General features: G+C 37.0%; 1 protein-coding gene across 1 annotated transcript in view; it reads right to left on the bottom strand.

The window, feature by feature from the left end:
• The window catches only part of LOC115622317 (serine-rich adhesin for platelets), a 46308-nt gene that overhangs the window by 9118 nt on the left and 13959 nt on the right, over positions 1-23231 (bottom strand). The window contains exons 2-3 of the mRNA XM_030516223.1: positions 4411-5262; positions 4204-4344 (exon numbers count right to left, since the gene is read on the bottom strand). Coding sequence (XP_030372083.1) covers positions 4204-4344; positions 4411-5262 — 993 coding nt within the window. The remainder of the gene's footprint in view (positions 1-4203; positions 4345-4410; positions 5263-23231) is intronic.

The following is a 23231-nucleotide window of genomic DNA, read 5'->3' as shown; positions in this document are numbered from 1 at the left end:
AAGACATTTGTTTGTAGCATCTATAGATCTGGCGATATTTTCACAGTACTATATACGTAAGTTTGTATGTTTGTATATATGGCAAAATATTATAAAATCGATTACGTGATCGGTGCTGTGGATAAACTAAGACGCCATCAACGTCAAAATCTCAACGAGAATGCGACTGTGGCGGCGGCGGCGGCAGCGGCGATGGCGACGGCGACAGCGACGCCAACGACGACGACAACTAACTCAATGAATGAAAGGAGGCCAGCAAGCCAAAAAATATATATATCAAGAGAGAGAAGAAGAAATACTCAATACATTTCAGCTTGAATGTGCACAGTGGCACAAAAGTCGTCAGCAAATTTACAATGAAATGAAATGCAATTGCATTTCCGCCTGCAGGCCGCAGCATTGCATCGACATCGGCATCGGCATCGAGAAATGGGCGTCAGGTTAAGTCGCGTGCAGCGTGTTTATTTGTCAAAACATTTAGCAGCACCATCTACACCATCGTCGCCGCCTGCGCACCCCCTATATTTCACGACACCCCTCTCCCCAACCCGCCCTTCCCTTCATTTATTAGTCAGCCTTGTGTGCCATGTGTTTATAATAAATTTTGTTGCAAATTGCAAAATGTTTACATAGAGAGAAACGCCAGTGCCATTGGGCAGCTAGGTGGTTGTTGTTGTTGTTATTATTATTGTTGTGTTGCCCAGTTTGTTGGGTTTGCCGACCGACTCGGTTGGCAAATAATTTGTAGTTTATTGTTAGATAATTTTGTGCGGGGGCTGAGCCTTTTACTATGCAATGGGGCGGCAACAACAACAGGAAATAGTATGCGCGTTCTGAGATGGCCTTTTTCTTTATTTTTGGCAGTTTAAACAAATGTTGAAATTAACATTAAATATTGAAAATAGAGTTTTCTGAATAATAATGGCGGTTTCGTAACGTAGGCAATACATCATTAACGTTAAATGTCTATTTCCTGTTTTTGGCTAGCACTACTAGCGGAACGAAATGATGTAAAAAGGAAAGAAGAGGAAGAGGCAGGATTTGTATTTATTTTATAATTACACCATAATTAATGGTGGCACGTGTTGGAACGATAGAGAAAGAAATTTGATCGTAATGAAGAGGTACAAGACAATTTTAGATTTAATTAATTGCATTCTTCTTTTCATTTTGTGGATCCCGTGTACAATCTGTTCTAGCATTGAGTTCCTTTAAATAGTTCTAAAGCGGTTTTATAGAAATTTAATTGCTTACTGTAGTGTAAAGTGTAAGAGAATAATTACAAATAGGAAACCTTAGTCAATTTCGGCAATTCCCAAGTCAAATTTACAATAATTTTGTTGAATGTACTAGATATTTGTATTTAATTTGTATTTAGCCGTTGATTAAATTGCTGCCTGCCAAGCGAACTCCTATTCCAAAGCTCTATTAACACTGCTATTAGAAATGTTCCACAACCACGATAATTCTTATAATTCTTTTTTACCAATTACAATTTACAAATACGTCCACTTAATGCTTAGTTGTCATCTTGATAAGTTAATTATAAGGGAAGTAATAATTATAAATGTAGTTTCTGTCAATGCCTCACAAGAGAATAAAAACGATTGGAAAACAGATCATGGAATGTACTTAAATTTGTGTTTTATATACACATATATTTGGCAATTAATTATAATTAATTTTAATAGAAAAAAAAATTGAATTCAAAAATAAAATCTAAAAATGTTTAAAATTTAAAAATTGCATGAAAAATTTTAAAATCTTAATAGTTAAAGGCCAATTACATTTTAATATTAAATTCAATTAATTAGCAGAGTATATAAGAACCGTTTGGAAATGTGAATGAAATGCTTGTCATATTCATTGCCAACAGCTTCAGCTCTCATTTAAATTATTAAAGACAAACAATTAAAATAAATACAGGGTTTTATATCATACCATACGGGTTAATTGCTCGCTAAACTGCTGGTCGGGTAACGGAGGAGAAATGCGAGTGCTGCAGAGACGATGGCGATGATTGCGGACAAATGTTTTGCAAACAAATGTCAAAACTAATAGCGAAGTGTACGAGCACACAATTTATTTATAATATTTTGCACTAAAACGCCCTCTAAGAAACTAAATAGGCCAGAAAAGCACCATGGCGAGCGAAAATTGTTGACAATTTTCATCGTGTGTCTGTGTAGTTGCCTTTTCCTTTAGCCTACGAATAAGTCGAAAACGGATGGGGTGGGGTGGAGTGGAGTGGGGTGTGGTGGTGGGGGGCACTGCTGAGTGGGCAACGTGCATGTCAAGTGTCCGATGCGCCCCTTAAGTGCCTGTTGCGCACTGACAGCTTCATTAAAAATTGTGGTTACGACGGCATTGCCGAAGGCGTCGCCCAGTCGATATTGAGGTTGAGCTGATGATGTTAATGTTAATGATGGTCAGCGCTGTCTGTTTCTCTGTTTCTGTTTCTGCTTCTGCTTGTGTTCCTCTACTTCCCAGCATTTCGCTTGTCTGCTGGCCCGATGATTATGATGTCTATGACTAAGCGGCCTAACAACAAACCAACAAGTTGACAAATACCAAACAACTGTGCGCTGGCATGGCATGTGGGCGTTGGCCAAGTATGTAAACACATTTACCAACAGCTACGAGAAAAAGTCAACAACAAAATTCAGAAAGCGCAACTATAGGGAAAAATTAAACCCCTTCCCAAGCGCTCAAATAAAAACGCGCGGAATTACAAGAAAAATTTAACAAATATGTGCATACATATAGTATTTATTTAAACTGGCTGCTATACATTTCCTTATGAGGGAAATTGGGCATTGGGGCAAACACAAAAAGACAGCACATGCTATTTTTGTAAATTCAAAAAGATTTATTCGACCATTTTTTGCTCATAGTATAGGCTTTCGATCAAAATAATTGAAGCATTCAGAAATTTTACCCTTTGCCACTTTTAGAACCATGACAGAATTAAAGAAATTCTACAATACAAATTTACCCTGACGTTTAAAAATGGTATATTAGGATTGTGCAAAATTCGAGTATATAACAGGGAAGGAAGCACCTCCATTAACTAAACTTGGTATGTAACTATTTTTGCACTTTCCCACTATAGAATCAATACTGTTCACATTTCCAAAGCAACACAAAGAATTTCATCCAAATCGTTTGATTCTAAGAAAAGTTATTAGCAAAGCAATTCCACGGGTTCGCCCTTCTTCTTTTTGCTTCTGCGGCGGAATTTTGTTTGCGTACAGGCTAATAAATATTTTAAACAAGTAGAAAAGCTAAAGTCGAGTGTCCCGACTTTGAAATACTCTGTACATATGTTTACAATAATTATAGAAACTAAAAAAAAGTAAGAGAATTACAAAAAAAAATGTTGATCAATTTTACCTTTCTCGGTATTCGAACTCACGTAAAGGGTGTATAATTGCACATATACAAAGCAATTGCGTCTATGTGAGTGTATGTATGTATATGCTCCTATATTCGTGTCTGTGTAAACATGTTAGCAGTCAACCAAACAGCAACATCAACAGCCGCGGGCAGCGCTGCAGCAGCAAATATATTTATGGTTATAACTTCTTGTTAAATCGGTCTATCATAGTGAAACTTGGCATACGGACACATAATAACTAACTGAAGGCATTTGCGTTCGAAATTCCTAGAATTACGGGAGTTAGAGAAAATCGCGATTTGCATGGGAGAGGGGGGTGGGAGGGAAATTCCAAAATACATTTTCTGCGTATTCACATAAGGCATCTGGGACTAAAATTTGGTGTCCGTAGGTCTTATAGTCTCCGAGATATAGGCGATTATACGAATGGAAAATCGGGAAAATCCCCATAGGGGGGAAGTGGGGGGGAAATCAAAAAAATAAAACAAACTTGCACAGCGTACACATATAACGCATCTTTGTGCAAAGTTTGGTGTCTCTATCTCTTATAGTCTCTGAGATGCAGGTGTTCATACGAACAGACGGACAGACAGACAGACAGACAGGGCTTCATCGACTCGTCTCGTCATGCTGATCATTACATTTTCAGCACCCGCAAACCTAATATACTCTTGTACATTTTATGTACAGAGTATAAAAATTAAAGGATTACTTGATTTTGAAACCAAAACAAAATTTTGAAAAAGTGAAAGTTTGGTAGAAATTTGCAGCTACTGTTTTAAGAAAATAATGCAAATGATACTTACACTCTTTGTTTTTATCCATCGCAGGCTGTAATGGACTGGAATCGACAATGGCCTTAGGTGGCGATTGTCTGGCATCATAGAAATCGGAATTATTGCCATCGTCGCTGCTGCCCAAAAACGTAGCATGTAGACGTTGTTCACCTGCAAATAACCGCAGAAATACGTTCGTTCAAAATTTTGGTTGGAGATGGGGATGTGTCGTCTTACCCTCAGACATATCGTCGTAGGCCTCGTGCAGCAGTATGATGTCCTGAAACGTGTGCTCTATTGATTTTCCGCTGAGCCTTGTAGCCAGCAAACCGTTACAGGCGGCACTAGAAATAAGCTCGACCGTAGTAATGGGCGATGTGGAGATGGTGGCTAGTAAGGATGATGCCCCACTACCACTTCCACTGCTGCCGCTGCTCAGACTATGCAGCGACGCTGACTTGACTAGCTGCCCTACTTTGTTGCTAGTGTTGTTGCAAATATTATTATGCGTCGTCTTATGCGTTGCTTTCAGACTACGGACAAGACTTTTATTTTGCGAAGTAGATGTGGACTTGTTGACAAAACGGGACGCCGTCGCTTGGCAGGCGGAGGTAGAGGAGCAGGTGGAGCTGCTGCTGCTGCAACTGCTGACACTACTACTGCTACTGCTGCTGCTACTGCTGGACTTCTTAGAACAATTCGAGCTTATTGACGACGCCGGCGACGCTGAAGACGAGCTGTTCAGTATTGTCGTATGGTGTTGTTGCTGTTGTTTTTGGAGTGTATTATTGTTGCTATTGCTGCTGCTGTTGTTGTTGTTAATATTGTGATGCGACGTTTTTGTGTCGATGCTAATGGGTATTATGTTGTTTTTAATATTTCCACTGGCCACTAATTGCTGCTGCTGCTGCTGCTTGGAATTTCCAGCGCTATTCTCTGCAACCGACCCTACAGTTGCGCCTGCAGTTGCAGATGCAGCCGATGTGCTTTGGAACCAACTTGGAAAGTTGCCCTTGAGCGTGTCAATTAGATCCTGATCGAGTGTCAAACGCCACGATGGAGGTCCGCCGTCCACGCTGAGCGTAGACTCTGTAAAATGTAAATGAATTTCATGAAAAATAACTTAAGAACGCGTGTGTCTGTTTCTGTATATTTATGTCTTAACTTAAATACGTAATACCATTTTAATTTCAACTATTAACCAATGATGTAAACTGGCAAAATTTGGCACTGGGTAACACATTGCATCATGTGTGACATTCCCAGACGCGCCTCAAGTTATGCAACGTTTTCTGTAGTTGACATTTTAAGTTCTTTTTTTACGTGCTTAAAAATACATTTGAGCATAAAAACAAAAACCTTTTTATACCTTTTGCGCAATCAATTTGAACAAGAAGCCAACAAGCTTAACGAAAAGAGTGACATGCACTTGTCAAATGTATGCTTGGCTGTATATTTGGCACATGATTGTTTTTTTATACAGCAGCAACCGCACTTATTTGCATGCCGAACTTATTTATATACTCGAACATACGTAAAAAACTAACTGCCAAATAGTATAAAAGGATTCCGAATTTAAACAACGTAGCTATAAATCAAAAGAAATTAGGCTTCAGCTTGGCCGCAAAGTTATAGTCAAATTACCACGTTTGTTCGAGCAAGCAATGTTGTTATTTGTTTAAGCCAAATTGGAAATTGTTTAGCAAATAAATATCGGAAAATTAAATTATACAAGGGGAAGCCAGAAACAGAGGCCCCCCTGCTGAACGTCAACAACATTTATTGGTCATTACAGCGAGCGCCAACGAGAGCAGAAAAGCGGGTGGGCAACCAGTCAAACAAACAAACACCCGCACAATGCACCGATGTCTGCCAACTTGGCAGGCGGGTTTGTCGCCATCGCACACAGACAGATGTGCAGCTGTGTTACAGCATAGCTTTGATGCTTGGCATCTATATATACTCATATACAAACATTCACATGCACCTACATATATGTGCAAGTATGTTTGTGTGGCACTGGCGCAATGTGTTCGCATGCAACACAAACTAACCGACAAGTACCCCACGTCGCCCGAGACCAAAACAAAGCCATTGCCAATTCTATTTTTACGTGTCCTTTAGATAGATGCAGGAGGCTTGGGGAAAATGGCTTTAAGTCGCACCTGACAACAACCAAAGGCAACCACAGCAACTTGTGGGTCTGTTGTTGCCAACGTCCTGCTTATTGTAATAGTCCAACCGGACGTATTTTTATATATTTCAAATCTAAAAAAGTTATATTCTTTTTCTATATGAGCAAGCACTTGAGCACGTGATTAACGAACATTAAAGGAAGAAGTTTTTTTTTCTCCGATTCACCATATAGCCATGTCTATCTGCCCGACAGTGTGTCTGTCTATCTGTATGAAAGCAAACATTCTAAAGGGGCACCAGAGCTTCAACAACCAAACTTATTTTTAGGTTCTCCTAAGCTCCTAGGGAGATCAAGTTTTTTTTTTGACATGTATACCCGCTATTTGTGATTTTCCATAGCCGCCGTAATTCTTAGTATTCTATACTGAAATTTTGCAATTACACTCGGTTTCAACATGCTAGGTCAATTGTTAAAAAAAAAATGACAATATGTCAAGATCGCAGAAGAAGACCTTTCTTACTAAATTAAATAAAACAAAAAACCAAACAAAAAAGCTCAAAATTATTGAAGTTAATTCTATTTATTGAGCAATGGACTCAAGTACAGCAACTGTTTCATCCTCAACGAAATCGAATCATCTGACGTAATGGGAATCGTTGAAGTAGATACATACAACTAACCATATAGTACGTGCGTCTTTGTCTACAGAGGTAGATCTAGATGAGGTTACTGATTCGGTGTACATAGATATTAATTATGCATGCGGCATTCCTTTGCTCGTCTGCAAAGCTAATGGACACCAGGTAGCAGGAAGCTGTTCTACATAATCGATACTCCTGGAACTTTCAGTGGCTATGTATCACAGGTCAACTGGCAATTTGTCTGCGACAGCGTAGTTTCCTGACCACATGCCGTAAATAAAAATGTGACAAACAAAAGCTTCCCAATATAATGTAGAATTAATCATGCCTACGAGCTAAATGACCGCATATTTAATGCAATATTCTAAATAACAAAACTATTTCTTACTGATTTCAAACGAAATGGTTAACCAGAAATAAGTTTTCTGATTTACAGTCATTTTTTTTTCTATAGTTCTAGAAGAGAGTAAAGTTCCGCACGATAGGATTTCGTTTAAAATTCCTTTAAGAAAAATGTTACTTCTAAGCGTAGCTTTCTACTGATTTGCTTTTAATAATTAAAAAAACTATTTATTTAAATTATGATAACTGACGAACGAAAATAAAGCGGCAAGCAGGAAAAACATATTTTAAAACTCCGTCGAATAAAAATTGTTTCCGACTATGAATTGACACTGCGTGGCACTTTTCGTCTATTGTATTTTATTTGATTTCCGAGTATATCAAAACAATCCAAGAGATATGGGACAAGGCTTGCGTATTCATTTTAGCAACAGAGCAGCTAGAGCAAATATGGCAGAAACAATTGTTCCATTCCTGACTGGCAGTTTTGACAACATTGACGCGTTTATGGGACCTGGGCAGGTCCAGTGAATTATGCAAGCTACAGGGCACACAAAATAAGCGCCCGTGAAATACAAAGAAGGATTGAGAACTAAAGCTAAAAATCAAATAAATTGGTTAAATATACAACAACAAACGCCATGTGTGCGTATATTGTTGCAAATGAAACGTATTTGTAAATAATACGCAGACGTCATACACAAAACCAATTTGGTTGGAAAAATATCTGTATATTTATACATACATACATATATATATATATATGTAATGGCGAAAACAACTACAGCTACATGCATACGTACTAACAAAAAAAAATTTGAAAAAAGAACAGTACAGAGCAAGATGCTCGACTGTGAACTTTGCGGCCCGCACGGTCGATGACGACGCAACTGATTGCTTTTGCTGTTGTTGTTATTGTTCTGCTCAGTTCCCGAGTTTTTGGTCATAACGCGGCAAACGTGTTTTTCCACCCAATGAAGCAGCAGAGCAGAGCAGCAACAACAAGAGCCATAGTTTTCGATTTATACAAAAATATAATAACAATTTATAGTAACGATTAATAGTTAAATATGCATAAAGCTGTATTGCCTTTTTGGTACGACAGACATTTCGCATGTTATCGCAATCTGACAAGTTCCATGCATGGGACAGCAGAGGGGCGAGGGAATAATGGCATAATCCGCCGATCACGAGTATATTTGACAGTAGCAGCAATATTTGAAAACAATGTGTTGTAAATTGCAAAATTTGGAATGAAGCCTGACATTGAAAGTATGAAGCGTTCTGGTAGTGGATTGTTTACAAGTGTTCACAAGGCATGAATCACAAACTGAACCAATAAGTAAGCTATCCACGCAAATATTGCAGCTGACAAACACTTTTTGTTCTTAATCTTTGCGTTTAAGTAATAATTGCATGCAGAACAGCGCAAATTAGTTTAGAAAGTAAGGCTTCACTCAAACCTTGAAAAGTAAACACCAATAAAGTGTATGGAACTAGAAAACTGATGTTAGTATAGAATTAGGTTACTTTGATCCAAATTCGACAAATTGTTATGCAGATTAATTGCTTGTTATTGGGGGTAAGGGAACAGAACCCCTTTTACCCAACCGGAAGTGCATGCCACAAATTGTAAATCCATCAATTGTGAGAATTTCTATAATTAATTAATTTACAGAATAATGTCGCGAATTTCGATTTTGTAAGCTAAAGGCCTATCGATTTTAATTCATGAAATGAATATATATATACTCGTATATATAAATTAACGCACATGGATTTGTTGACACACATTGAGTTCATGTATGCGACAGGTTTCGAAAAAACAGCCTTATCATTAATGTGAGCATTTGCATACTTTTTATACCCTGTAAATGATCTCGCAAGAGAAGAAGGGTGTATATTATTATTTGGGGAAAGTATGTAACCGGCAGAATGAAGCACCTTCGACCCCATAAAGTATATATATATTTCTAATCCGTCCGTATTACAATGCATATAATAACGCGACGGAAGTTTTTTTTGGTTACGGGGTATTTCACTATCGGGCTTGCTTGACTGTAAACTTCTCTCTGTTATATATTTTAATAAGTTAGGTATTTTTCGCCCGTTGTTGCACACTCACATACTCTTGTATATTGAAAACTTATCAGTTTAAACGAAAAGCAAAACAAACTTTTATCACATCCAGGTAATCGATGGCGTGATGATTCATTTGCCGCTTTATCAACACATAGCGCATTAAAGTAAGAACAAAATTGTTAGAAACGCGAGCCATGGAGGCAGACCGGAGGCGTCCAATCGGCACAGCGCGCACGGGCAAACTGAATATGTCTCGAGTGACTTGTCCAATTCGATATTTGAAAAGGTGACCGCTTGAGTAAGTATACAACTAAATAACTAACTAACTGAATGACTGACTGGCTTGAATAGAGGGTGGGCGTATTTACGCTGACGTCGACTTAACTGGCATTATAAGCGTGCCGTTCTATTCTGTGATGCCCTTCACCCTTCCTCTACACCCCGGCATTTTAAAGCGAATCTGTTTTTTATTTAAATCTTTTTTTATCTCTGCACTACTGTTCTGTTGACATATATGCGCTTCACTGCTTGTACACTGATTGATACATTTCACATTTAGAACATGTGTATGTATGTATGTTTGTGTTGACAAAAGAGGCCCACAACTATAATGACTGCCTCGGCATGGTTCTGGGCTGCAACTGCAGCAGAAATTGAATTAAAACTGTTTTGTATGCCTTGTGCATGCAAATGATGCGACAACAATGATGATAACGATGACGATGCCTGCGGCTGCCCAAACAATCGACAGCAGCAAAAGTTAATTGGCCAGCTACAAAACGCATGCCACAAGCGCACATATCCTCTCCGCCCACCGCCTCCCACACGCAAGCTCAGCCTGCTGCCTGCAGGCAATTCCACAACATGTTTTGCATACAAAGCAGCAACAGTAATGACGTCGACTGGCTGCTCCTCAATGCAAAGGCCTTTGTGGCATTTTGTAACTTAATATGTACAGTCAATATCGATTACATGCTGAATTTTTTACATAAAGATATCGTTCGTTTAGATAATAAAGCATATTCGTTTAGCTATAGTTGTTTCAAAAATATATATCCAATGAATCGCATCTACAATCAACTAAATGCGCCTTTGCGCTCCTCATAACAATCAACATGTGTAGAAACAGAGAGGAATTTAAAGAAAACTAGATTTTTCACTCGAAAATTATACGTAATCAGCAACCATAATAATCTGGATTGGATTCGTGAGTGAACACATATAAAATAAGTAAAACAATATACAGATATGCATCCAACTATTCCTTAAACTTACTTAGATATTTGAGAAATTGCACTCGAAGCCCTGACAGTGTTTTAAAGGAAAATGCATACCAGCTTCAAAAGGGCATTACACTAATCGTAGGATGTTTGCAAGTCACTGCTTAAAAGTTAGCCGTCATGTGTTTCTTTTTAAGATTCTTCAAATGTATAAAAGCTGTTTTGCTTATAAAAATATTAAGATCCCATTTCGCTATTAAGAAACCAAGTATGCCAATAATACTTGGTTATGTTACAAACATTAAGTGTTGGTTGCGGAAAATTCTGCAACTCATCATAACACGACAACTAATTCTTATCTTTAATTATTTTAAAAATTTTGTGGATTTAGGTACAAAATGTAGGCTTTTTAAGACTGGAAAATCCACTTAGTTTTTATTTACTGTTGATTACAATCAGGCTCTTGCTGCTGCTTACTATTCAGGTGACTGGCTATAGCTTTGGTATTTGCCGCACGTTAAAATAGGACAGGAGTACAAGTATGCTTGATGATACTTTGTATGTGTATATCATATAGAAAAAGTGCATATAAATAGAATCCTACTTATATGAACGCCCTCAATTAAAATTAATTATACCCAACCGATACGCTTAATAAAAATTTAATTTGCGAAAATATGAGCCACGAATGTAAGCCTCGTAGAAAATGTGACATTTAAGTAACGATACACGTACACACATACTATACACTATACTCTCTCCACCTCACACACTCTCTCTACACACCCATGCCGAATGTTATAATTGAAATTGAATTTTCAATGATACAACCACGACGGACGACGAAAACGTCGCCACCCCCACGAGTGTTTGCAAACTATTTTTAATCAAGAACGCTGCACAGTTTTTGATTTTTGGCAAGCTGTGATGCACATGGCGATCTGGGCGTGGCTCGTGGGCAACGCGTGTGAACGCAACAAAAACAAATATATTGACAAGTGCCAAATGCGCGTTGCCCTTCAGAGTGCAACCCAACAACTCAGCAAGTGACCAACAAGTCATCCCACACAAGATAAATAGAAAGAGTCCCAGAGGCGCTATTCATTTTATTCCAGAACCAGCCAAGTGGCCATCGCCTCGTTTTTGACTATTAATTAATAGAAGGAAGGCATATTAGCCGCTCATATACACACTTGACTACAATCTGTTCTGTATTTATCAAACGGCCGAAATCTTATTAAAAATATTAAAATTGAAAAGTGTAAAGTGCAAACACACTCACTCACACACTCTGATATCTGGCTGGCTGCCTGACTGCGACCAAGCTGCGTGCCAAGTGGAAAATATTTCGCAAGTTTTTCTATACATTATAGTTGCCGCTGTTTTTATAAACACACACACACACACACACATACACATACATTTATTTATTGTGCGAGGTGGCAGCCTCTGAAAAAAAATTCTATAGCAACTTTAGTAGCCAAGCAGGCAGCGTGTTATGTTTAGTTTTTATACAATTTATTTTCTATTGTTTTTATTGTTGATATTGTTTCTATTGTTGTTGTTACCGAAGGCACACAACGCACCATCAACCGGCAAAATCCCCAATAAAACAAGCGAAGTGAACATTTTTTGGCAAACATTTCAGGGCTAAATTTTTATTTTTTATTTATACGTTTTTATCACAGAGCATACACTTTTCAAATCTAGCATAAACGAGAAAAATAAGAAATATCGAGATATGCAGGCATTAAATAAACAAAACCTAACAATGTCAAAAAGCTGGTGGCCATAAATATAGTTTATTTATTGGTGTACTTTCATGCCAAAGGATGGGGGAGGGGCGACTAGTCAGCCGATTAACAATTTAAAACTTCTGCTTAATTCTTGGGTCTTAGTATTAGAAGACCTCCAAATAACCTATCATAAACAACATTGGGAAACCGATTAATTATCCAAGGTCAAGTGTTATACACATATAAATTACGGTCGCAAAGTTTATTTAATGTATCTTTGGAATTATATTCACGAAATTTGTAACTCCCAGAAGTAGAAGCTTAACTACAAAGTGCGACAGGATTTTAAAAAAATAAGAACAAAGAATTGGAAATGTGTTGTTTTTTTTTTCCAAATTATAATCTTCCGGCTCAATTTCTTGAACGAGCACTCAGGCTTTTGAGTGGCATGTCGTTAAAAATATTGGTGTCATTTTAATAGTTTCCGGGCAAGAGCAATTTTCAGAAAAGGACCCAAATCAGGCGAATAATTGATAATAAATACAGCGTATACGGACGTACCAAGCGCTTCAGAATCGTAGAAACGATAATACTTGACTTCTCAATACTTTTTCCAGTTTTGTTACTTTGTGTGCAAAAACTCGGCTTCTACCCGATTGCCATGAAAAATTGATTGAAAGTCCAGATGTGGCCAGCAACGAAAGGGTCCCCTTTATTATGGGAAGCACCTTGTAATCGTGTGTAGAGTTTTCTGGAGCTTAATCTTATCTTATTGATATATTCTTAAACCTGCCCTGATGGTAAAAAGTAAGTTCAGTTTAGTTTGGTGGCTACATCTAATTGCAATAAAGTTTAATTATGCATGACAATTGAAATAAGAAAAACAAAACGCACACGCACACATGCGTAAATGAATTATTCATTGGGCCAAAGGCAGGCAAACGGTTCACGTTTGCATGTATGTGTATGTACATGTACATGTATGTAATTATTTATGTACGTATAGGCATGTTCCGCCAGTTGCCTTGCATGTGTATGTGGAGCCCGTATTGCTAAAACAAACAAACAAACACTACAACAAATCGCATAAACGGCAATATTTTGTATGCCTAATGACGTTGATGGTGGTTGGTGGTTGGTGGTTGGTGGTGGTGACGGCGATGGTGCGGGCGGTGGCAGTGGCGGTGGCGGTTTCCAGTCAAACACACAGCCCACAAAACCGCAACACATTTTTATTTTATTTTTTGTAATGAAACATTCGTTGGTAATTTGCACGTGAAATTTCCTACGCACATTTTGGCAGCAATGGTCAAGTTTGTTTTGATATTGAAAACTTGTGTTGTTTTCGTTACACGCACCCCCACATAGAGATAGAGATGAGCCTTCATATTCATATTTGTTTCCACAACTAATTTATGCAGTAAGCCAACTACAACAACAAAATTTTTCTGATCCAATGTAAAACCACAAACAAAAAATATTGATGATGTGTGGTTATGGCAAATCGGTGTTATACATTTGTACATTCTACTAAGCACCAGAGAAATAGACAGGCGAAAAAGTTTTCCACGCTCAGACAATAACATTTCATTTGACTAGAAAGCATACGCCCACCATACATTAAGCATACGCCATGTTGCATTCTGCCAAACACTGAACACAGCATTGGCCAACGAACTCTCAAGGCTGCCTGCTCTAAAAACAAATCGAGGTACTCTCGAGTCTCAGGCAACTGTATGCATGTCTCCAATCATAATTTTTATCAAACGGCAACAAATTAATTAGCTGGCGCAGTCAGCGGGTGTGATTTCGATTTATTGGACACCGATTGCGGCGAAATGTTCATTCATAAACTTAAAAAAACATCATGAAAAAACTGCGTTTTCCGTACGCCGAAAACTATATACCCTAGATAATAAGAACAGTTTTTTTTAAACTCTTTTATGTAGGGATACACTTAAGAAACAATAGGAAATAGGAAAGAAAATATGATTTGCTGGTTTAAAATTTCTATAAAAAGTTTATTTGAATTATCTTGAAGAACAGTGAATTTTTCACTAATAAAGCACAATTGGCTGATTATATAAGTTAGACCCAATTTTACCTTAAAAGCTGTACGATGTATTTGGAAAAATATCGTGATCCGAACAAAGCTAAGCATATTCACATCACATCTTCATAAGTAAAACCTTTCCTATAATTTTTGTATGTGATGCAAATATCTAAATCAAATACTAATACCATTTTGTAGAGGGTGTCACGACATAGACATAGAAAACACACATCAGGCCATCCGACGGACATAAAACTGAATTTATTAATTGCTAGAAAATGTTGCGCGTGTAGAATGTCCTCTCACGACGACGACAACGACAACAATAATAGCAACAACAACAACAACGCGGACGACGACGCCGCCACCAGTTGCGAAATATGCACTAGCTGGCGGCCAGCTGAAAAGTTCAAAGTTGCAGCCAAAATGAAAAGTGCAGTCTTTTCAGAACATAAAAGTTTTTCGCACGTTTTTCGCATCGACGCGCCTGCTGTGTAAAATATTCTTCATTGCACATATTTTGGCGATTTGGCAATAATCGGGCAGCGAAGCCGTCGACGCCAGCGTTGCCGACCAACCGCCAAAATAAAGACGCTGGCGTTTCAGAAGACGCCGCCAAGTTGAAATAAATAATTGCAAATATTATCGGGCACTCAGCGCATGCCAAGCAGCAGGAAAAAAAATCAACAACAACGATATAGCGACTATAAGACATGCTAAAATTGCTGCGAGAATGCAGTGTGCATAGTTTCGCAATAATTCAGCGATGACTCAAAATTCAAAATGAAAATTGTAACCATAAAAAATATGTATATTATGCGATACAGGCACATAATAAATAAATATACAGTCAGCAAAATAAATGAAATGAAAATAGTATTTATATCCCAAATATAATCAGCTTAGTAACCCAATCTAGGAAACAACTGTTCAAAAGCCTTTTTCACTTCCCTCTTTAAAAACATATCTTATGTAATGTATGTATTGGTAAATAAATACCCTAAATGGAAAATCTTGTAGGTACCAGGCAAATGCAATTTTTAGATGAATTTTATGTAGAAAGCAAAATAGAATAACTTTTATATTTCGGAATTTTTATAAAAATTTGCATCTCAGAAAATCTAGGATGTACTATGACTGATATGTCGTTAAAGTTTCTCGAGTGCACACTCCACTCATCTCTCCTGCTTAGTTAGTTTTTTATTGAAAGTATCATATCTTCATATATTTGTAAATTAGCACTTTTTTGCAGTGTAGTTTAGCGTTGAATCAAAATTCAATACACAGTCATATACAGGCATTAATAGGTTAAGTGGTCATCGGCTTATTTTGTACACCAATTTGTTTGACGAAATGGAATTTGGAACGTGTCTCGAACAAGCTATAAGCATTGATATTCCCATTTTTCAGACTCTTGCAGTCATTTGTTTTTCGCTTTTTGATCTTGAACTTTTTGCCAATTTTTTTTTGTTGGATGCAGTTGGGTTGCGTTTGTTTTATTAAAACAAATGGCCAGAACCAAAATACTTTCGAGTGCTCTATTTTGCATGCATATTTAGAAATTTTCATAATTTTCGCACTTGAGGGCGGAATGGCTGACGACAGCATGTAGTGTTTGCTATTTCTTAATTAAATTTATTAATTGCGCATACATTGGCGCGCGTGCAAAGAAAAGTTGTGGGGGGATAGGGCAGGTACAACGGGGCGTATGAGGAGTACAGTGCATGTTCGTAGGCGTACGAATACCAGCTCAAGACGAATTCCGCTGGCAAATCAGTTGGCAGCGCACGATCTATACGAATCTGTGTCTATATATTTGCATATATGCACGCTCAGTCATTTCAATGATTCATTTACGTGCCGAAAACTTAATTGTGCGCGCAGGTGAAATGCTCCGATGACTCGACTAGGCGACTATACTGACGCCAAAGAGGACGACGACTACAATGGGACATTTGCATTATCACGTCAGGCCAGTTGAAAGAGTATTCTAAAGCCGGTGCAATTTAAATGAACTTTGTATCTAGGTGACAAATAATACAACCCAAATACAACCTATTCCAATAGATCGTCTTTAAATGTCACATACCAGTGCAATATTTGTGTCAGCGTTATTTTCACTTTTATCGGACAGACGTCATTTGGAATGCGTATTTTGACTGACTGCACGCAGCTGTCATTTTGACATTTGTATAACGGAAAGAAAAGAGCCATCCACCAACCTGTCGTCCATGTACTACTCGTATAAGCATATCATCGAGGGTGGACATATTTGTATAATTGGTGCTTACGTTGTCTTTGAAACTTGGCAATGTTAAACTACACGTATGATGTTCCTTCTCTAAATTTAGTTTAGTTTCAGTGAAAAGTAGGATTGCTATAAAACTTTCCCATATCATGGGCACGAAGCGAAAAACTTTTCACTCGAAAACTTGGACTACACTTGGCTTTGTGGCAATGGCTTTACTGCCAATAACAATTATGGAACTAGAACAAAGCAGTTAAAAATTTGACTCATTTTAGTCCACTTTAGACATAAATAATCGAGCTTTGTTAGCTTATTATATATGAGGAAAAAGTGATTGATAAATAATGCATGTTTCAAAATATATTTAAGAATTATATTTATCTGTTACTTCATTTAATTTGGTTTTAAAATGTTATATAGAATATGATTGATGACATTCACATTCGATAGGAATTTGTAATAAAAAGATTCGCAACTTAATGATTATTACATATATCAATTACTAATCGTACCACCCTCGCGCACACATACATACATAGAACGTGCAGTCTAACCTAACCTGCTGCCAAAATTTGTCACCCACAGCACAGCGGGAACGCCTTTCTTTGGTCAGTTGCTGTGGGCGTGGCTGCCGCTGCCAGCTAACAATTAGTTTAAAGTGGATCACCATGCGGGTCGTCGTCATAATTTAGGATTTTTGAAAATGTGTCACATATTCAATTTTAAAACACAAAAACACATACTAAGCAGGGGATCTAACGAGAGTCATCAATTGGCTAATGTCCCCAATATTTAAAGCACAGTGCAGCCTTGGCAATTTACTTAGCATTGCTGCTTTTGGTGTTAACTGAACAATTATGTATGTAGATGAGAGAAAGGGGGAAAATGAACAGAAATGTTGGCTGTAAACTCAATGTTTACACGACTTGGTCCGAGCGCTTACATTGTAAAACAAAATTTGGGATCTGGCATGGAAAATGCTCTGATCGTTGCAGCATTGTTGTTGCAGTAGATGTGTGTCTACAGGTGTTTGTTGTGGCTGCTGGTCTTTGTACATGCACACACCCACACATTTATATCTTCTCATAAATATATGTATAATTGCTCGCACGTTGCGGAGATGGCGTTAAAATATTTTCTAACCAGCTTTTTCAGCTTTTTTTTTTTTTGCTTTTTTTGTTGTTGTTGCGTATTTACTCATTTTGAAAGCTTTTGTTATTTGTATGCCGCATGCATAATCTATGTGATTATTTAACTTGCGCTAAATACAAATATTTAGAAATATAATGTAGCAATTTTTATGTTATTTTTCTTGGCAACTTGGCTTTACGTTTTTTTCTACTCAGCCGTCAATGCCGTCGCTGACAAAAATGAGGGTGATTAAAGAATACTATGCATAGTCTAAAGTCTTATATGTATGTTTGCATATACATACATACTTGTATATACTAACGTATCGTAGATACATATACAAAAATAATTTCGTTCATTAATTAATGTTTTCCACTTTCGTCTGCTTTGTTAATGAAGGCAGAAATAGGCAGAGGCGCTAAACTGTCTCTTCCATTGACACGATAGTTTTAGCCAATCAGATATTGACACCTTCTTTCCAAGAAGTGCGATAGTTGGTTAACTTTCAGTTTAAATAAAAGGATATTGAAAAAAAAAGCAATGTTACAATCTGAGAATGTCTGGATAGCATTGAAATGTGATTTTCTACTATGTTTCTGTTTTCTCTGATGTTTTGTTTTTCCCTGTAGGTCGGCTTAGTATAGAGAACTTAAAAGATACCTCTTTTGAAAAGTAATCAGTTTTTTTATTGCTTGATTTGATTTAAGAAAGCATTCCCCATTAAGCCATTAATTAGCTTCCACGGGTACTTTATTTGACACTTTCCCGTCAACACAAAGTCACCACCTTTTCTTTTATAGATATTTAAATTTTAAATCCGTCGATGGGAATCAAACTCACTGTTTAAATGTGTCACACACTAATGTTTTCAAGGCAGCCAAAAACAATTAAATTTCATGATTTTATGACTTGTTTCTCAATCTCAAGGCCTAAGCCATAAGCTTTTTAAGTATTATTTAAGCTAATAAATTGTATAATATTTATATACACATTATAAAGTGGAAAATTATTATAAAAAAAATCGCAATATTGCACTTTACCGAAAATTGCTAAGGAACAAAATTTATATGCAACATAAGCCGTCAATTCTATTCAGCACTTAAAGAAAACTCATATTTAGTGCCCATTAAAATGAAATTTATAAATGTACATAAAAACAAAACACAAATTCTTGTCGCGCCGGCTCAAAATGAAACATGGCTGAAAACGTCATGGGCCCGAATGGGAAATAAATAATCCAGAATATAAAATAAAAAACACAACTGTCGCAAATATCGACGTTGTTGCCGTGGCCCCAACCAAAGTGCAGCACCATTTAACACATTTGGCAAATGAAGAGCATAAGTAGCTATAGATGCGATAGATACTCGTATGTATCTGTGTAAGAATTAAGAAACAAATATGTGGCCATGCATATATGCATACGTCAAACAAGAAAGCCCACGCGTGCATGGCGCAAATACAAAAAATGTCCAATGCATAAAAGAAAATAAAATCAAAATGGCCCGCAACTCCTACCCCCACATGAGCAGCAAACTGGACGACATTTTGTCATCCAGTCAGTCACTCAGTCACAGTCAGACATTTCAGGTTGATAAATTTTGTGTATAATGGAATTAATTAAAAACCTGTAAATCTAAAATAATTTATGACATTTTCGCTTGCGAAATATTTGGAGCTGTGTATTTCGCCTAGGCATAGTCCCAGCTACCAACAATGAATACGCTCATAATTATGATGGATTTGAGCACGATATTAACCAATTGCTCGCTGTTATTGTGCTTTATAAGCCATTATTGCTGCGATGCATTAATCAATGCCAAAATGTGCGCACTCACCACACTTTCCCCCCTCCCCTCGCCAGCTTCTGGCACATCTTTGGCAGGTTTTCCAATTTATTAACATTTAATTTAATTATTATTTTAGTCGTTATTTTTCGTCAATATTGTTGTAAAATGTTCGAATGAAACGTCTGTCTGACCATAGACAGAAAATGTTGCACAAATTGGACGAATTACTTCAATCAGAAGCAATATCAATTTCTATCCACCATAAGCCTTTTTGTGATTTACTATTCCTTTTATTTTTGAATCAATTTTACGAGTTTGTATGAAAGCTTGAGTTAAGGTTTTATTTTTTATAAAGCATTTTTGCTTAAAATATCTTTAATACCTTTGTTTTTTTCGGTATTTTGAAATTTCACACCATATTCATATACATATTTGTGGGTTACAGGCTCTTTATAATGCGTAATTTCTACCCGACCTTATCATATTCGAAACATTAATCAAAATTCATTATATAATATAGCTGCCAGAAGTAATATTGAAGCAACCATGTTTATTTCAATGAAGGACTGTAAGGAGTAGTAAGAAGTGGCTACTCGTTCTACTCGTTTCTTATAGTATTACCTTTACCTCATTAGTGAGTGTTCAGTGACAATAACTCTCTATTTAGGCACAAGTCTTTTCATGATATATAAAGGGCAATGGGAAATTAAATGTGAAATAATACAAAGTAGTTTTTAGCAGCATTCAAAATGAAGTCCCAAAACGCCCACATAAATACTTGCATTCACAATGTGAAGCCTTTTCTTTGTTGTCATCGTATCTTGCCCATTCCTATATTTGTATCTATTTATGCTCTGCTACCTCGAAGGTAAAAAGTTTAGGCAATAAGAAGAAATACGTAAGTATGTATAGAAAATGAAAATGGGACACAGCACATTTTCTCCAAAAATAGACTCAGGCATGTAGACAGACAGACAATTTACCGTCGGCTTTGTCGCAGTTATTACCGAGGACTGGGATTCTATCCCATGGACAAGAAAACAAAAAACAGCATGGCAACTTTTAATGAAGGCATGTTGAGAACTGTATCCAAGCTAATTTGTTAGGCGACAACATACTCACACCTCCCCCTCCCGGCCTCGCTACCTCACACTCCTACCACTGAACACAAATATTGGGCAACAACAGCCAACAGTTGTCAAGGTGACGCGTTTAAACCATTCCCCAAAGCACGAGTATATTACATGAAATGTATGTCTGGCTAAATTACTTGTACTCAAGCGTTTGCCAACACCAACCAAATCGAGCAGAATCTTTAAGTACGGGTAAATCGCATCATTAATGTACATGTGCATTAACTTTGGTATTAAAATTCGATTATAAGAATTTATAATTATTTGTGCTCTTTCTTTGTGAAAGGTGGATTGTTGCATAAACATGTTGCTTTGTTTCTTCGTACATTTTTACTCAGCATCAAAAATAGGTGAGTCCACAAATCAGAGTTTAATCAACACAGATTTGACAGTTTATTGTAACTCGATGATCATCGAATGTAAATAACTATTAAATATAGTAGATGATGACTTCGAATATAAAATGGCTTTCAAACGGAACTCGTAGTTGAAATAGTACTCACAATATTACATTGTTTACCCCATTTTTATATCCAAATTTAAGTGAAACTTATCAAGCAATTCCCAGGTCATTGACGTGCTCGCGACTGCATTGCCTTTGTTTCACAAAGTTCAGATAGGAACATATTTACATATAGTCCATATAATGCTCGCTGAAAAGTTTGATGAAGTCTTCAGCAGCCTGTAGCTATTTGTTTCAGTCAGTTAATCAATCAGTTAATCCGTTTCCCATTTAGCACTGTTATCAAGATTTTAAATTAGTTGACGGTTAGTTGCGAGTGACTAAAGTTCATGTATATTTACATTTATTCATCTCTTAGTCCCTCGCAGCCTCAATCTTTCTTTCTATTCTCGTTATTCTGTTCTTTACAGTGAAATAAATCGATTGATTGATTTCTGAGGTGTGTCGTCGACGCGGTAATGATTTTCATGTTGAGTGCGTTATGGTGTTTGTGTTTTATTTGCTGGTCTGTTTGTTGAGGACTACAACGTTTAGTTTTATGTTGAGCTACTTTATTTGTTTGCCAGAAGAAGAGATAACACAGGTATTAGAGTTGTACGGTCTAGTTCGTTTCAATGAGCTGGAGGTGTAGTTCATTGGCCATTAGTTGTGTTGTATTTATGAGCATTTTCTTGTTTATTCATACTAATAGTACTTAATTTTTATTTTCTACAAGACCGACCGTCTGGCGAACATATTTATGTCTGTCTGTTCCCAATTTCATTGTTCCTAGGCTTTATTCTTCTTCTTTCTTTCTCTTGCACTAGATATTTCAAGTTATTGTACTTCTTTCGAGTTGTATTTGAAATACATATAAAACAATTTCTTGTCCTCAACCGATGTTATTGATACTTAAAAGAAAATGATGCAATTATCTAGTTTTATATAAGGTAATTTTTTTAAATAAAAACAATTTCTTGTTCTCAAGCGATGTTAAAGAAATATTGATACTTAAAAGAAAATTATGAAATTACTTTGTTTTATATTAAAAAAAAAAATGTTTGTTTGCATAAATTTGTAACAGGTTTTAAAGAGATAGATTAGTTGAGAAAGAGCATTTAAAGAGGTAGCGAATTTCATGAACGTTTTAATAGCTGACAGATTTCTGGACGAAAGAGCACAGCACTATGATTCGATTCAGTGGCGTGGTTGGCCCTTACATTTGTGGTACATTTTTCTGCGCACTTGCCAACAAGTGTGTACACATACACACACATACAGCCACATACATACAAGTACAGCTATGTAGGTGGAAAACACAACGACTGAGCGAATTTGATTGAAATGCTGATTACAAAAGCACAAATATTTGCTGATATGAAAACGTTTCTAGTCACACACTCACTGACTCAACTCTCTCTATTTGTGACCGCACACTTTGGCTTTTATAAGTACAGATGTATGTACATACATACATACGAGTATGTATATATGTCTCTCAGTCTGCCAATGCTGCTGCATAGCATTCGAATGCAATCGATTCTATTTATCCGGCGCAGTTTATTGAGCATTCAAACGTCAAAGTGATATGCTTGAATGCATCGTGACGACGACGACCTAAAACCTAAATACGGCGCTATTTTCAACTAACGAAAAGCCCAACGCGGCTATGCGCACCGTTCATTTTGTATACATTTAAGTACGCAATGCGTTGCGAAAAATTCACTTTTGATTTTAGTCCCATGGGTACTCGCATTTTATTTTGGTTACCAAGTATGTCTGCATACTCGTATTCACTTGAGTGTAGATATGTATGCGTATGAATACCCAGGCACTTGTCGCTCAGATGTTTCAGCCAAAAACCAACAAGTCAAAAAGCACACCGCAAAGCCTGATAGAATGTTGCATTTCACAGAAAGTTGGGAACCAATAACAGCTGATCGGCAAATTTTGCGTATTTTGCGGACGGCCAGTGGGGAAATATATTTGTAGCAAACAAATTAATTGCAAAAAGGTTGTTATACTTGTACATAGTTCATTAATTTTAATTGCAGTTTTAATTATTTGTACTATATGGTCTCATTCGTTATTATGTTGTTTCTT

This window comes from Scaptodrosophila lebanonensis, unplaced genomic scaffold (genome assembly GCF_003285725.1).
Source record: "Scaptodrosophila lebanonensis strain 11010-0011.00,11010-0021.00 unplaced genomic scaffold, SlebRS2 tig00000043-arrow-pilon, whole genome shotgun sequence".
NCBI classification, from domain to species: domain Eukaryota; kingdom Metazoa; phylum Arthropoda; class Insecta; order Diptera; family Drosophilidae; genus Scaptodrosophila; species Scaptodrosophila lebanonensis.
The sequence above is the reverse complement of the archived record's forward strand: the minus strand, read 5'-3'. Positions and strand labels throughout refer to the sequence as shown.